The 18,249-nt window shown below is 36.5% G+C and overlaps 1 protein-coding gene across 2 annotated transcripts in view; it reads left to right on the top strand.

The window, feature by feature from the left end:
* ADAMTS6 (ADAM metallopeptidase with thrombospondin type 1 motif 6) overlaps positions 1–16,270 on the top strand; it is a 153,890-nt gene extending 137,620 nt beyond the window's left edge. For both annotated transcript variants that reach the window (XM_054186912.1, XM_054186911.1), the window contains 4 exons: positions 760–964; positions 5,872–6,048; positions 6,683–6,839; positions 12,891–16,270. In XM_054186912.1, the coding sequence (XP_054042887.1) occupies positions 760–964; positions 5,872–6,048; positions 6,683–6,839; positions 12,891–13,000 (649 nt within the window). In that variant the 3' untranslated portion in view covers positions 13,001–16,270. The remainder of the gene's footprint in view (positions 1–759; positions 965–5,871; positions 6,049–6,682; positions 6,840–12,890) is intronic.
* Positions 16,271–18,249: the final 1,979 nt, after the last annotated feature.

Genomic DNA, 18,249 nt, shown 5'->3' on the forward strand with positions numbered 1-18,249 from the left:
TGTTTTACTAGTGTTTGCTTTGCTTAGACTAATAAATAAGAATATTTTGCATTCAGTATGGCCTTTTTAAAAAACATTTTGAAATCATAGAATCATAGAATCACCTAGGTTGGAAGGGACCTTTCAGATCATTGAGTCCAACCATCAACCTAACTCTGTCAAAAACCATCACTAAACCATATCTCTAAGCACGACATCTACCTGTCTTTTAAATACCTCCAGGGATGGTCCCTCAGCCACTTCCCTGGGCAGCCTGTTCCAGTGTTTCATAATCAGATGACAGTTAACTCAGAAAGCCCAATTTTGAGATCAAATTATTTTATTGTAATGATACTAGAGAGGTGACTATTTTGGCTTTTAAATTGTGCTGTAACCTACAGCAGTGGTTCCCAAATGTTTCTGGTTGCAAGCCACTTTCAGAGAAATAATTGCAAGCAAGTCCAGTACAGATCTACTTAAATAGCTGCAGTTTTGTCAGGCTCAACACTCCTTTCTAACAACTATAGCCTAAGCTGGGAATTGCTGCTCTAGAAATATACGAAGTATTAGTATTATTGGAAGATATGATTGCAGTGAGGCATAAATTAAAATGTTCAGTAAAGATCCATAAGTTTCTACTTTGTTTCTACTGTGAATACTTGTATTGTTAAGAATGATTTAGATTTAGTAATTTAAACTGTTTGGATTCTGGAATTGTGCTATTATCTACTGTGTTCCTGTGAAATGCATTAACTGGGTCTCCTAACTTTTTCTATCCAGATGGTTTATAGGAGATTGGTCAGAATGCAGTAAGACCTGTGATGGCGGAATGCGTTCAAGAACAGTTCTCTGTATCAGAAAGATTGGACCTTCCGAGGAGGAGACACTGGACAATACCAACTGTTTAACACATCGGCCTATTGAAAAAGAGCCCTGTAACAATCAGTCCTGTCCCCCACAGTGGGTAGCTTTGGACTGGTCAGAAGTAAGGAAATTTTGCTGTGTTAGCTCATTGGTAATAGTGGAGACAAGAGCTCTGACCACTGAACTTTTTGTATCGCAGCTTGCTAAGTAAAGGATTAATGAGAAATTCAAAATCTCATAGATTTAGCATTGAAGCAGTTTTTTCATTTTGCTTTCCTTCTGTGTTGTCAGTTCTGTTGTTTTGTCAAATGATTATGACCTGGTTTTATTAATCACAGTAGAAAAATAATAAAAAACAAAATAGAATAGTAAAGTAGTGAAAAAACCCCTATAATAGCCATTTGGTACGAGATAATTGTCTTAAAGAAAAAAGCAATTTCCATTTCCATTGTTTTTTGAACAGGCAAATACGTGGATAGTAGAAACAGTAGCAGAAGCCAGAATAAACTGCGTTTTTTTATTATTTTTCTGAAGTAACCATGCTGATGTACTGCATCACCTTTCTTAGCAACATGCCTCAAGAGGCAGACGTGAAAGTTGGTATTCTCTTTATTAAAGAAAGAACACTTTCATTGAGTACGGTGATATCTGCTACAGTATAAGCCAAGCTTATACTATACCTGATTCAAGTATTAAATTTGCAGTGTGAGCCAGCGCAGCTGAAAGGAAAAGCAAATATATTTGAATGGGACTGCATCACGTGCAGATCAGAGTGCAAAAATATCTGTATACTTTTTTAGATCCTTACTGTCATGGACTTTCACCTCACCTGACTTTTTATCTCAACTGCCTTTGGAGTACTTACAAGTTAGGATTTCCTGAGTTTCCCTGTCTGTGTCTTTGATGTCAAATGCAGTGTATCATATAATTGCTTTCATAAATGGGTTAAACTATGTTTTACAGGTAGTGAACTGGGGGGTTGTCCCACTGCTTCTTGGAAAACTGTTCCTGAATTTCAATCTTTGAATTGCAGGAAGTGTTCTAATGTTCTAGTTCCATACCAGTTTATATCTGTTTACTTTTGCTATCTGAAAAAGCCCTTCTTCCTTTTCAGCTATTATTCATCAGAAATTAATCAATATTGATCACATTCTTCTTTCATGTTTCAGTTTGAAGTTGTCTTTTTGGGAATGGATGAGTAGAGTTAAATGTGTGTATTATCCCAGAGGATGTTTCACACGTGCCTCATTCTTTTTTTTCCTGCCTCTACTGAAAATACCCAGAACCTACAGTGTATCAGTATACTCTAAATAAGCTGCTTCTGTTCCACAGCTATCACATATTGATTACATAAAGTCATCTTACAATCTGTTAATATATCCAGATCTTTATCTTCCCTTTTTCATTTCTTGGTTTTTCTTTGGAAATGCATGCTCTTGCGTGTCACACTGCCAAAATTCACTTCATTTCTATTATTAATGTCTTCATGGATGTCCAGTTCTTTCTGTGGAGCATAACTTTGTAGTATCAAGGTCAGTTAGTTGCCTGTGCTATCTGCTAGATTCAGTAATTTCAGAAACGCTGAATAGCTAAAACTACTTTAGTACAAACATCATTAAGTAGACTGGAAAGAGATATGAATCGGATCAGTCCTGTGATTGATCCTAGAAAGTCTTTGCAGGTAGCATCTCTCAAGTCCTACACTTTACCCAGTTGTCATCCCTCTTTCAAATACTGTACTGATGCCCAGGTAGGTTAAAACTGTTCCATTTCCTTTGTCTAAAAAAATGAAAGGAGACCAGTAGAATAAAATGGAATGATCTACCAATGATACACCCATGATTCATTGTATCTCATTTTCTTGTACTTGTTTGCCTTTAAACAGTCCTTCATTCAAAGTAAATGATAAATCACTGGGTAATATAAAGAAGAGTGATGTGCCTCTTCTATGCACAGATACTTTTATCTCCAAAAGTTGTTACAGTCTCTGGAAATTCAAAGCATAAAGAAGGAAGCCTACTAGCATCACTGTGCGTGCCCACAGAAGTGGTACAGAAAGATCTTACCATAATTTGTTAATACAGGTAATATCATTCACTAAATCACAGAATGGTTGAGGTTAGAAGGGACCTCTGGAGGTCATCTTGTCCAGCCACCCCTGCTCAAGCAGGGCCAGTTACCCAGGACCATGTCCAGGCAGCTGTTTAATATCTCAAAGGGTGGAGACTCCATCTGCTATTAGTTAATAATAGTCTAAAGTAATATGGCTGTACCTAAAAGTAGTAATATCTGCATGTTAAATTACAAGGCTGTGAGCTGCCGTGGACGCTGTTGTCACGCTTGTACAATCTTCATCTTAGCTGAAGAAACTACTTCTGTAGACAGTTTTTTTATTACTAGTATACATGTTATTTTTCTATGAGCAGAAGAAAAATGTGTCAATTTGCTGTACTGTTCAACTGGTTTTGTTCTGTAAGAAATTATGAATGAGATGCCATTTTAGTGAGCTTTTATATCAAAACAAGGGTGAACTCAAAAAGTGAAGAGTAGCATACTGTTTCCATTGAAACCAGTGGCAAAAACTCTGCTACTTTTCTCTGGAATGCAAGTTCTAAAGTTTTGTTTTCATACTCAAAAGAAGCAATACAGCATACAAATTAAACAATTATAGAACTCTTTTATATGCTAATGCACTTGTTGAGCATCAATATAGTTAACAGATTTTTTAATCTTCAGTTATAATTAACAAGAAGTTCTGTATCTTCATGATCTGAGAAACAAAATAATTTTGTAAACATACAGATTAAATAAAGTCCTTAGGAGAATGTAAAAGTGCTTTTATCAAATAGAGATTAAAGCTAACACTGTCTTGTCTAGTGGAATTAGTAGTTATTCTCAGGTAATGCCAGTTTTGCCATAAAATTTTTCATGCTTTGCAATAGTTGAGATTTGACTGAATTATTCTGCCCACTGTAAATTACTTCTATATTTTTCCAGATAATAAAATAAACTGGCAAAAAGGAATCTAAGGATTTCTTGAGAAAAGCCTTATCAGACAAGCACATTTACTTTGCATTCGTATTACCATTAGTCATGACTTACACTGAGTCAAAATTCTAGAAGCGTTTAGTAATGGAAGACACTTTTTCCTGTTTTTGTTTGTCTGGGTATTTTGTCTTGCATTTGCTTGGGAGACATACATTTTTTGTTAAATTTTACTGCTGCTTATTATTTTTGGTGATTCAGTATTATTGTAGGCAGCCTATTTCCTTACTTCACTTTCATTTCTGGGGACAGGGTGTAGTCCATCCGATTTAGTGGAATTTTGACTATGACTCCAAAGAAGTGGGTTTTTTTAAGGGATGTTGTTTTCTTATGGTACTGGGAGCTGAAAGAAGATTTTTGCAGATGTCAGCTAAGACACAGAATAAAAGAATGTGTCTTCAAGCAGGACTAGAAAATGGATGCACCTAAACTCAAATAGTTTGATCCTCAAGCTATTGCTTATTTGCTAACACATTCTAGAGATGTGTTAGCACAGGCACATTGAGTTTTGACATTTTTGACAAGGTCCTTTTAATCTCTTCTCAGTGACTGAGCATTCTGTCAAAAAATAGAATAACCTGTCCATTCTGCATTGATTAGTTTAGGTGGCTCCCACTGAGAGATTTTCTTAAAGATCTTGTTTTGAGAGAGGTATATATACACATGCACAACTTTACGTATGTATAGGGAATGTTGGTAGTTTACATTGGAACTGTTTTAAAATGTCTTTAAATTAGGCAGAGATGCTTCAGGATTAGGCATACAACAGTAAAGTTTGGATCACTCAAGTAATTTTTTTGAAAATAAATCTCAGGGTTTTTTCTTTTTTCCCAGATGTATACTGCCTGTTGTGGATGTGTGGAAGGCCCTTAGTGTGTGACCTCTTGAATATTGCATCAGTTCCACGTAGTATTATTTCCCAAATAATATTTTGTCTCTACAGCTGCTTTCATATGAAAGGCAGTTCCACACTTCACAGGTTTAGCATAATCTGTACGTAAGGTTTATACTATCAGAAACTGATTCTGGTCCAAATACTACAGATATGCTTATGGGATAAAGGCTAACACGTCAATAGGGAATTCTGAAACTGTGCTTACAAAATCTCCTCATCAGATGTTAAAGAGAGACTGATTTGGGGAAGGTTTTGGGTTTTAATTTTGTTAGCACTTGTCTCTTCCCCATTCTGCAGTTGTGCTGGTCTAAATGCCAGTATTAACTGTCAGTAGCAAAAAGGAAGGAGAAGGGGTGGCAACCACTATGAAGAAAGAGGAGGAAAAGCAGAGGTCATCAGACCTGCTTCTTTTCAAATTTCTGTTTTATTATCTGCTTGCTGTTAGAACGAACAGAGGAGTGATGAAAGGAGGAAAACCAAGAACTGTGTGAAAACAGCATTAAGTAGGAAAAGAGAGGAAAGCATACACTGTAGGAGGGGGTACAGTATTTCTGTCTGAATAGTCTGGTTTCTATGGAGTCTGGTAAAGCATTTTTCTTCCCTTATGTGTCCACTGTAGCTCAGTAGTCTGCAAGTGAGGTGGAGAAAGATTGCGTACTAAGGTCATATTAAGAACTGAGAGTTCCACTTTTAATTTCTCAAAGGCATGCTCAAGTATGTTTCATAATAACGCTACATGTGTCAGACTTTTCTACTTTGCAGCAAAGCGCTTTCCTTAAACCTAACCCAAAGGATCTTATATGTAAAAATAAATAGTAACACCATAGCCTAAATATAAATAGCAAAGGAAATCTACTTTTATCAAATTAAAACTTATAAAACCTTGAACTTAATGAAGCAATCATCAGTCAGCTTGTTTGTGTTTCTGAACATTTTAAGATTATCATTATCATCTTGGGAAAATTGTGATTATAGTTTAATTATAAGACCACAAATATATTCTCCTGTTTTCCATACTAACATTTCTGACACTTTTATTGACTTTTTACTGAGATTTTAATTATTTACTTACATCAATATTTTTTTAGTGCACACCAAAGTGTGGCCCAGGATTCAAACACCGAATTGTTCTGTGCAAAAGCAGCGATCTTTTAAAAACTTTTCCAGCTGCGCAATGCCAAGAAGAAAGCAAGCCTCCGGTACGCATCCGCTGTAGTTTAGGCCGATGTCCTCCTCCTCGCTGGGTTACTGGAGACTGGGGACAGGTGAGATAGTTCATATAAGTATTTATTGCTGTTAATCTCCTACACATTAGCACCTTCTACGGATAAGATGTTGCTGGAAATGGATGGTTCCCATGACTGAAAGAAAACCTTTTGTCCTGTTTGTCTCAGATTGAAATGTGATTCTGAATGATAGTTGTATGTGGAGATATGAAGGATTTGCTGACAGTTATAGAAAATAAAAAATGTTAAACAGCAAATCATTTTTGTTTAAAATATAGTTTCCTTTTTCCTTAAAAGTAGTCCTCTAGCAGATTTGAATTCTTGTTCTCCTTGGATTTCTTTTTTATTCTAAAGTGATTACTTCTCTTGAAAACATGCACTTAAACTCAGATATGATCCATGAAATAGTGTAAATTATATTATACGTCAAATCTGAACTGTTCAGGAAGCCAACATTGCATTGTATTTTATTTGCTTTGAAAGACAACTGCTCGCATATACTGTCGAAAAAGAAATATTCTAAACTATTCTATGAAAATTATTTTCTGTATTAACCAAATGTCTCCAGATGCCTGTCGTCTTAAAAATTTGTGCACGTGTAATGTTCCTGATTGCTTTCCTGTCAGCTTGTTTTGTATTTAAAAATATACTTTTTAATCTTTCTTATTTTTAGTGTTCTGCACAGTGTGGTCTTGGGCAACAGATGAGAACAGTACAGTGCCTCTCATACACCGGACAAGCATCCAGCGAGTGTCCAGAAACACTTAGACCTCCATCAATGCAGCAGTGTGAAAGTAAATGTGACAGTACTCCCATTTCCAACACAGAAGGTAAGTTTCCCATCTTAATATAATTTATTCTGGAAAGAATAAAGTGACATGATCAAAATTACTGCATTAATTTATTAGTAGAAGTCTAGAGGACATCATCTTTCAGACTGTGAATGAACTTTTTACAATTATTTCCTAATCAGTCATTGTAGTTCAAAGGTGAAGTCAATAAAAAACTAAACACAGGTTCTTTGTTTAAGAAAACATGCTTAAGAGTATGTGGCCTAAGTCATGGACAAAATACTATTGTTTTGTGTCATTAATTTAATTTTCCAGTCTCTTAATTGGTTCAATGGAAATGTCCATAATAGCAGAGGGGCATGACACACTTCTCATCCACTGACCTCCTGCCTGCTCGATCAGTGGTTACCATAACAATGTAGTGGCAAATCAGTTAATTACATGTTCATTGAAAACCTTGGACCACAGATTTAATGCTACACAGTGCTACAAGCCTGTTATTATACTTTGACTTACTTGTCAGCTTCTTCTAGTTAACTTTTAATTTCTTGGATTTATAATGCTTATTTGAAATAATTACAGAATTTTTTACATGATACAGTCTAATTTAATCAGACTATTAACTGGCTTCATCATAACATATTTTTGCTAAAGCATATATTAGATAATAATGTCAAAATAAGCTTATTAATGTTTATGAAAGGCTCCAGACCTGAACTCTTAAATTGTCCAAGCCAACCTATTAGGAAACGCTGTCTTCAAAGTAGAATTGGAGAGTTAGGCAGTAAAAAAAAAAAACAAAACATCCTAATTGATTGCAAAAATTTAGAATAGTTGCTCACCAGATGAGTACATTTCCTTTTGTGTGGAAGAGCAAAAAGGAATAAAACATTACCAAAACACACGAGTCCAAAAATCAAGAAAGATTGCACAGCAGTAATAATTCTTTTAAAACAGTTATTCCCTGAATTTTGAGTACTTGACCACAATGTCACCAACACTGCTCCTTTTAACATAACTAATCTTTGTGCAGTATATAACGGGTTATCTTACATGGGTTCTCCGACTACATTGCAGTTCAATATTCTATTTATATGGAACAAAAAAAAAGCAAATTTATGCTACAGTCTGTCCTGATTTGGTGTTCATTCAGTATCTACTGTATCCATTCAGGTTTGTGCCATAGTTTCAAAATTGTCATAAAAGTCTGTCAAATAGAGATGTCTGTGATGAAATGGGAGCATACTAAAATCTTCCCAGAAATACACTCATGATTCAGTGTATGAGCACTGTAACTTACTGCTTGGAAGTTTTAATTTTAAAGAGGGGCTTATCATCCTATGTTGCCATTTGAAAAACATCTTCATAATAGAATTTTCCTTGGTTGTTTTAATTCCCATTTGTATGTTTAGTGCTCTCAAGTAATCTTTATGGGATGATTATCAAACTAGGATGCTTTCTGCCTTTAAAGCTCAAAGGATAAATGAGATTTTATTTCCAAACACAAATGTTGATTTTTTCCAATGTAAGGAAGGTAGCAAAGTACTTATAAGTGGACATGATTTAGTCCTAGTCTCCTCTTCATTTCAAGATGACAAGGTCATTTTGTTAGTAATTCTTCAATATTGTCAGGAAAATACACTCTCTCCCATAGATGAATACAATCAGGAGTTTTCTGTGTGTGGTCTGTCTACACTGTGTGGATGTGGACTTCTTTACAGTGGAACTATGCATGGTAACTATGAAAAGAAAGCTTGTTGGTAGTAGTGTTTTTCAGGGACTTAGACCTTTACTGGAAAATTTTGGGGATCCACAAATTGAAAACGTTGAAAATCACTTACATAGTATTCCAGATGGACATCAGCTCTTTGGCCTGCTCTCTGAATGGGCCAGGCACGAGCCAGTTCCTTACTGACAGCCATGCAGCCTCATTAGCGCAGTTAGGAAGAACTGAGTGGAAAAAGATACAGCACAATCTATTCCAATAGATACAGTTCCCAACACGTTGCCACCTAGCATCCCGTTTTCACTTATGTCCCACATTGAATGTATTTACTGGAATCCACCAATCATTTTGTAAATGATTAAATGGCTCAAAAGTAAATGTAATCTCAAAGTTCATTTAACAGTTTAAAATGCCTACATCCTTTCAGAAGAACCTTGCTGCAATCCATGAAATACTAATGGTGCTCTATCCCAAAATTAGAAAAAAATTTTACCTTCAAGGTTTTTTTTCAATACTTTTGTAAGTATTTCTTAAATATGTATTCTAATTTATGCACATTTCAGAGCTGCCATTAAACAGTGACTATAAGAAGAACAAACTGAGGATTTGCAGAATAATGTGCGTGTAGTGCACATTTTTTGCCTTTAAAAAAGCCTCTTAGACACAAGAGGAGGTGATACCACTTGTGTTAGTAAAGTGTTAGCCTTTAAGCAGAGAGGCATGTCTTTTTCAGCATACTAGAGATGATGGAAAGCTTGTAGGATTTCAAGAACTAACTAATCCGAAAGAGCACAGCTATTATCAGAAAGGTAATACTTTCTAAGAAAGAATTATTTCAGTTCTGGTATTTCCTTGTCAATGTGTTTGTGAGAGGGGCATACTGTGCCAGTATGCTCGCTTCTGTCTCTCCAGGTGCAGTGGGATGTGAACTGTGCACCAGAATTCAAGTTTCAGGGGAGGAGTTGGGTCTCTCAGAGGGAGGGTTCTGCCCCTTGGGAGTGCATGTGCGTAGCAGAGCTTACCTGCTTGCACGCGGAGACTTTGTCCATGTGTCACCTAGAAGCACTGCCTCGTGCTTTGGGCCCCACTGCGGGGCAAAAGCAACTTCAGCAGCAGGTCATTGGTTTGCAGCAGGGTCAGACCACCTGAGGGGATTCCCTTACTATTTCAAACTCCAGCAAACCTCACGATTCCTTTCACTTGCCTAACTCCATTGCTCACAGACTATGTAACCCATTCGACAGTTTCTGGACAATTTAATTTTGCTAACCCAAGAACATATTTTTGAGCCATTCTGCAGTATAATGACCATGTTGGTAAAGTTTGAAAGCACTTTCCTGGGGAAAGTGTGGGTTGTTTACATAAAATAAAGAGTCAAAATTTTGGCGATACAGAAATAGTAAAAGAAAGTTACAATATATCTTGTCACACTTTACATCTGCTTTAGCTCTTTGTTTTCTTTAAAGTCTTCATTGGTGATTTAGAATATTGTAGATGGGGTTTTGACAGGCTGCCACTGATGCATTTGCTGCTGGAAGTGAACTACAGGCAGCATGTACCACACAATTTGAAATGTATTCAGAATTTTTTTATCCTCTTAAGTATATATACCTCTGCTGAATCTAGACTGCTAAAGGCCATCTGAAACTTTACCTGAAAAACTATTTTATCCATTTTTATGTCATTTCAGTTTTACTTGTGTTCTGTGTGATATGTCTTTGCAGTCTCTTTAGCTGAAGGCACAGTGACATACTGTGATACCATAATATTGTCTGATCTAGCCACGAAGTTCAGGAAGGAAGAGTTTAATACATGCAGCTTACTGAAACTTGCTATCAGTAGTTACTAGGAACAAAAGGGCTCTGCTAAACCTCTTCCATTCACCACAGTCCTATGAAGAATAGGCTACTTCATCAGCCACCATATCTATTTCAAAACTGATTTTTAAAACAGAAGTTGTGGGTAGCTTCCAGAATATTGTCTCACTACTTTCCAAGTAGCACTGGCTGAACAGGGTCCAGTTTTAGTAAAGAGGAAGAGTAATTTAAAGAAGATGAAATAGGATAATTTCAAATTGTACTTCTAGCAAAAATGCAGTTAGTGGCTTTACCTGTGTTTAACTAAATACAACGTGTATGAGGATTATTTTTGGGATCGAGTGAACTTTTTACATTTCATCAAGATCAAGTGAACCTTTTTATTCCTCACTTCATTTATAATTCACCATCTGCCTCTCCTATATTCACAGTCTTCACAAATACAAGGACCTGAAATATTTCTGGAAGATATTTGGCCTCTTTTGAGAAGAGTTTTTGAAACTCAGAGAAACACAGTGACCAAGTGTGGTTGCTGATAGAGAAATATGTCTGTTTCAACCAGCTACCCCCAATGTCTTTTCTCCTGGCATCCAACTCTGTTTCCAAATTGAGAATTAAAAAATTAGAAAAGTAGTACATAGAATTAAAAAATTAGAAAAGTAATACATGAAACAGTGGGTAAGTGGAGTAAAAATATGACAATGAAAGCATTATATCTGTGTTAATGAAATGAAAGTTTAAATAATTTCATGACCTCTACTCATCTAACTAAAAGCATGCATATTGCCATTATCAGAAATACCAGAAAATTCTGTACAGATCCTGAAGTTCAGCCTCTAGGCTTTCCTAGGTTCAAATACTGAAAATTCCCATCTGCACTTAACTTGCCACTATAGTACGTTTGCAGCATGAACGCACTGTCCATAACTGCCTGTTTAAGAGCAAAAATAATGTACTAGGAGATTGTATTTGGAAGGAAGACAAACAGGAGTAGCTGAATGACTGTACATGCTGCTTGTGTTTGTTTCACTATTGCTTTTTTTTTTTTCATACCTATTTAGTGTGTCTGTTGTCCCTTTCATATTGGGCTTACAGACGTCTCAGAGTCAAGGTCTGTTGTTCTGTCAGGCTTGGAGCAACAGCATCCTGGCCTCCAGTCTTCACTTCTACGTATCAAGTCAATACAAAATACACTAATGGTCAAAGTGCTGCCTGTTAATCTCCTTTTTATTCACATTTTCTGTATAGCTGTTGTAGTCTGAGAAAGATTGTAGGAGGAAGCCAGTATTAAATGCAACCTTAAAAGTGTACAAACTTACAGCATTCTTTTGAGACAAATCATTTTCTGAGAAATTAATCTAATTTCATTCTTCCCATCAAGTAATTTTTGTAATTCAAACCTGCGGGGTTTACTTTTTCTCCGTATACATCTCTTCCATCTTCCTACACGTGAAGCAAAACTCCTTGCCAAAGTCCTATTTTAATACCAGTCTGGAAGGAACTGCACAAATGCTTTTAACTAAAAATCCCCTGTCAAGCATTGATCGCAATAATCACTCCAGTGGAAAGCAAATTTGCAACAGCAACATCTGAGCTGTAGAACTTGAGTCTACCCCTGAGCTCTCAGGTACAGCTGTATGTCCAGCTATATCAGAATTTGAACTGGGCATGGAACAAACTATTCCGTTCCCTATTCCAACCTTCTTTCTACAGACAGGCAACTGAGCCAGAGAACCACAGCATATTTCAGCAGTGCCCCTGTAATGTACCTCCACAAGTCACTTTAAATACAAGCTGTGTGTGATGGAAAAGAAGGAATCCTTCCTCTGTATGGTTGAGCTCTTGTTCTCCCTTCCTGGGAGAGTTAACCTGCCAGTATGACAAGGGCTGCTGAGGCAGTAAGCCGAGCATATAGGGAAAACACAACTATGAAAAAAAGCTCTTACATGTCTGTTACAGGCATAAAAATGGCTTTTCCTCCTGTATAAAAGGGATTGTGGATGTGTGGAACCAAGCCTAAAGTATAATCCACCGTTCAGTCCAGTCAGTGAACTCACACTGTTGGTGCCTTGTCATTGGACACTCGTCATTTTCTCCATCCCAGTTAGCTGCAATGCACATTCTATTTCAAGGATTCTTACAAAGGCAGAGGCATGGTACCAAATAGTGCAAATCGTTAGATTTTGGATAACTTCTCATAGATGGATAAAATAACTCCTGAGAAAGAAGCTATAAAAGTATTGTAAGAAAAATGACTCACATTTCCTAGCTGTCTAAAGTGATCATTTATCCCAATAAATGATAATTCTTCCAATACAAAGTGGGCACACTTCTGAATGCCTGGGACAGAAGCCCTGCAAACATTTTTATTGCTTCTAAAAATATGTTGTGTGCACTAGGCTGGACTAGAAAGAGTACTTACAAAAAGGGCAAGATGGATGAATAGAGAAGCAGCATGTTAAATGTAAAATTTTCTTTGTACTTTAATTTTTATTTTTTAACTTTAATTTTTTTTTTTTTTTTCTCTTTAATGCTCTTAATTATTAGAGTGCAAAGATGTGAACAAAGTGGCATATTGCCCACTGGTGCTGAAGTTCAAGTTCTGCAGTCGAGCATACTTCAGACAGATGTGCTGCAAGACCTGCCAAGGACACTGACCCACAGAAAGCACAAGAATGTGCTTGTTATTATCATTGTGGAAGAGTGTCCATCGAAGAGAGCCACACAGTGGAATGAGATTGACGTCCTTGCAAATGCATTACCCTGTGGAAAACGTAACCACTGGTCAGCCCCAGCTGACAGGATTTCAATATTATTTTAACTTCTGTGAAGTGGGATTTATTAATCCAAAGTGCTGGACACAGTATAAGGAGGGCATGCCAAATTGGAAAGATCCACACAACACATATAGAATAGCTTACTGTGGAACGTTTGTGTTCTTTTGACTAAATCCAATAGTCTGTTTACCTCCTTGGACCATTAAAATAATTTTTATTATGGACTTAGCAATGACACTGAATCCATTTGTATTTAAAACTGTTTAAAATGTAGCTGTTATGACTTGGTCTACTATGGAAGTAAAGAAGAATCAAAAAAAAGTTAAGTCATAGCTTAAAAATGTTAACTATTTTATCTCACGACACAGCACCACAATTTAAATTATAAAATGATCTTGGAAATGTTATTTAAGGAGCAGAAATTAAAAAAAATATGTATTTTTCCTTCATTCCACCTAATTCCCTTTGGAGTAATCCATATTTCCTGTACACTGCTGTGAGCCATATATAAAGCTATACTAAACAGAACAACCATGAGGGACTTAGTTTTAAGAGGTGCAACAGTTATTGCAGTGGTGCATGAAATACAAGTGTGCTATGAAACAAAATGAAATCCGTGTTGCAGGTTTATAGCCATCTTACCGTTGTACAAGTGAAGCTGTGATTTCCACTGAATGGGAACATATTTCAGTATCATGGAGGAGGCAGACTCCAACAGTGGTGAAGACCCTATTGCCAGCTCCTTCACTACTACCTTACAGGTTGCTTAGAACGTACACTTTGATTCCAGCTCACTTTTGTTTACAACACCAGCCACAAAGAAGAAACAACTTTGTGGGCATCTAGGTCTGGTTTACATGTTACTTTTGATTCTCCGAAACTAAGGAATTCCAGTGCAAAAGATAAGCCTACTGTGTAATAGCAACAATCCTTTGCAAAGCTGGAAGTTAAAATGGATTCCAGATGTTGCCTTCTTTGATACCATAGCAGAAGGGCATTTGTTTATGAGAAAGTTCAGGAGACCACATCTGAGTGGGCAAGGATTACAACCAAAGAATAAATGACTCATGGAGGTATCTAGGTTCTGTTCACATCAGAAATCAAAAGTGTGCTTGGGCCAGGAGGCCTGTTGGACTATCAGGAGTAAGGCACACTGGAAAATAGGTAGCTAGAATGAAGTCTGGCCACCTTCACCTAAACGGCCAGGTACATATTTAAAGCTGGACCGTATTTAAAGCTAGGGACAGCTTTCAAGCTGAGACTGGAACAAACTCATGCCTTTGGATTAGTAGCTAGATGCCTTCACTATTTTGCTGCCATACTCCACTTATTTCATATTACCATATTGTTAATATTCGCCAAACACTTTGCATTTTTAAATGTGAAACCAAACTACTTAGGCAAGTCACATTCAAGAATCTACCGTAAAGAAGTCAATTGTTGTGCACCCCTTCCCCTTCACTTTTCAGTAACAGACTCAACAAGGAGATAAGGAAAGTAGGTACTTGTTTATATTAATATATTGTACTTGAATGCTTGCATTTTGCAGCAGGTACTTGATGAATGTGCTTTTGTGTCCACCTATGCCTCCTTTGTTGTAGTGCAATTAAAATTATGTGAACAATAACATGTTACAAATTCTAACTCAAAATAGCACTTTCAAAAAAAAGTACTTTTTTCAGTGAAAAATAATTTCAAAATACCATGAGATTGAAGTGTACCCCGTGTATTTTACCAATAACAAGCCAAATGTGTTGCACACTATTTACTAATGTGAATTAACATGGAACAATAGATATTGCTAACAGGACTCATACTATGAAATACCCTGAAAATATTGACAATCTGTCTGTGGGGTTTTGTGTAGCCCATGTATTCATGACCATCAAATTCCTGTCATCTGCTACCTCTTGCCAGTATTTCCACTTCCGTATGCCTGTGACCAGTGGAATTCATTTTCAGTTGGCTTGCGTGTATTCACATATGCTTATCAGCTGCTCTCATCACCATGTAAACAACTCCTGTTAAAACTGACACCAGTAGATTAAAAACCCAATCTTTGGGAGTTGCACATAGGGATTAAGGGCAGTACATAGTCCTTCTCTGTTAAGTGAATCAACTTTCTGTATCCTTTTGACAAAACACCTTGGTGCTAGCATGCCCTGGCTAGGTCAAAAGTGTGATGAAAGGGAAAGGGATTGCTATGGCATTCCCGAAGCAAGAGGCCTCTTTGTATCAGGGTCCAGTTTTCTCTAGGGGATGATTTTGTTTATCAGCTAATGTGTCCTTCCAGCTAACAATAAAAAGGTTTTCTATGTATTGAAAGAAACCTTTTCTCTTTTTTTACCTCACTTAGGACATTAAAACTGTAAGGAGTGTTTCCAAAGACGCATTTTGCTCTCTTACTGGTGCTAGAACACTAGGGAGTCTGATGTTTACTCTGCAACATAACAGCACTGAGGTTGGAATTTAAAGAACTCCCTGGAGCAACATGTAATTGTATTGTTAAAGGGAACAAAACACAGAATGTATGTGGATTTACAAACTAAGCAATGCTTCAGACTAAGACTGAAAAATGAAACCTAATTCAAAGAAAAATAATTGGTTTCCACAGCACAGTTCATTGCTGCTGCTACGCTGTAGCCATCTATATAATCTAAGCTAAATAGTGTTATATTCCTAAATAGTGACAAAATGACTATTTGTGTAGGCTATAAATATGACAGGCCTAGAATCAAATAGTAGAATATGAAATGCAGAAATCAATCTGGTGCCAGTACTTCCACTGAGCAATACTATCAGCTGAAGAAGATCAAAACAGAAAGAAAAATCTAGCGATTAACCCCTCAAGGTGTATACACCCAAAAATAGTCCATTTCGTTAGGAACTTTGTAATGGAGTGAATGTCACATAGATATCCTTAATAATACAGACTGAAATTACCTTTGTATTATTGTGATTAGTTGCTTATTATTTTATACTCAGTATTAATGTGGTACACTGTTACTTTATTATTATTTTTGCTTTTGTAAATTATATTCTAATTTATTGTCATGTTTCTTAACACTTGTTCTACATGCATTCTCCTGCTTGTAATGAAAACAAAAAATATTGTAACACTTGATGCAGTGAAATTCCACACCAGACACAGATTTGTTTTTAACATAGATAATTTAGTAAAATAAAACTGCAGCTTTTAAGAATGATACCCATGGTATGGTTGTCTATTCCCTGACTTACATTTACTAGAATTCTGTATGCTTAATGTTTGCTTCATCAGGTGCATCAAAATATATATTAAATGTTTTCCTTCAAGTAACATCTATATGTTATGCTAGAATCCTGTCCTTGGCAGCAGCAATGTTTGTCATATATAAGCAAAACAATAAGGAAAAGGAAAATTCAAGAACATGGTCATGTACATTGTTAGATAATATTTAATAGATAATAGCCTAAGCAATAATGTAGATCAAGAATGAAATTAATGGCAGCAAAAATATCCTGTACTTCTTGGAATTATTTCATTAACAGCCAGTCAATGATAACAATAACAATAAAATGTCCTTCTTGCATTGAGCTTTTAAGGTTTTATCTGAAGTTTATCTGAAGCCATTATGTTTTTAAATGTAAAGAAGATAGCAATTTCAGAAGACTTGGTGCTCAGGTCACTGTTGCTGAGAGATGCTTCTTTTCTTACCTGGTATGGTAAAAATATCTTGTGGAAATGGAAGTCACTGATCAAGTCCTATGAAATATTTCTTGTGTCTCAGTTAAAATCTAGTTTCTGGTTTAATGAAAATAATCACTCTACTGTTAAGATGTTAAAGAAGGTACAGAGAACCTTAAATATTTTGATAAGGTGCTTACTAATTTCTGGTTATATTTTTTTAACTCTATTTACAAGTGAGGATTTAAAAACCAATTACCTGTTTTAAAGGTATGGCTATTGCTACCTGTGCTCTATCACAAAGTATTATTGCCCTACAGATCAGAAGTTAAAAATGGAGTAGTCTTACTAAATAACACAGTCTAATAAGAGTTTTCTCTGACATTCCAGAACTCGCTTGACTTTCCTCCCATACATTCACACTACAAGTTATTACCTGAGTAAGTTTCCCACTATTGTTCAGTTTTGAGTATTATTTTCTCCCCCTGGAGTGTTTGTATTTTGGATTGTAATGACAAACTGGGTACACTGAAACAGATGCTGTTAGGTTTCCTCCTCTTTTCCTCCTCCTGCTACCTTAAACCTAACATCACCCATGCTGACAATAGAGTTCCTGGCACACAAAATTCCCTTCAGTCTTCTTAAAATGCACTCCTCCTGTGCCTGAACTTCCTTCTGGAGCCAACCCTGCTATTATAATTCTGTTACACTTTTTTGGTTTATTTCTTGAGGAAATGGACACAATTTTTACCTGAGATACTTGTTTTTCCCTTCTCTGGTTTCCCTTGCTGTACCCCACAACTGTTCCTTAATCAGTAAACTCCCTGTTCTCTCTGAAGCTATCTGATCTAAAAGAAGGACTTCTAAACATCCTCTGTAGAATGCTGAACAGGCCTTGGTTGTTTTGCTGACTTTTTTATTATTATTATTTTTTATTACTAGGAACTAAGATCCAGGACTCTTCTGTGGAGCTTTACTGCAATAGACTTTGGATGAGTCCTGTGAGCCTCATCTGGAGTCAGTCAATCACCAATATAATTCTTAAGAGAAGGCCATTACTAAGCTGAGGCTGTCATTCTGCAAGAAGTGACACCCTATCTGGCCATCTTTCCTTCACCACAAACAACAATTAGGTGAAAGGGATGGATCATTGCTTCTGTGTGGTCCCTCCAATCTCTGTCCTAGACAGAATGGTGTAAGAGCATTTGCATGCAGTAATCAGGATGGAATCCCAAACAGATTTATAAGGGCTCAGTCAGCCACAGAACAAGGTTCACTACAGCACCAGAGACTTGGTAGTCTCCCAAGTATATTTGGCCCAGCTAAACAGGGAGTTCATGTCCAGTTTAGGAAACCGAGCCAGTCAGAATGCTGTGTGGTGTGCATTTAAGGATACCACTTCCCTTAAACTGGCATATCACCTGAGCACCACATGTGATTTATTTTCTTCTATTTCTGCACA

The sequence above is a fragment of the Rissa tridactyla genome, chromosome Z, assembly GCF_028500815.1.
Source record: "Rissa tridactyla isolate bRisTri1 chromosome Z, bRisTri1.patW.cur.20221130, whole genome shotgun sequence".
Classification (NCBI taxonomy): Eukaryota; Metazoa; Chordata; class Aves; order Charadriiformes; family Laridae; genus Rissa; species Rissa tridactyla.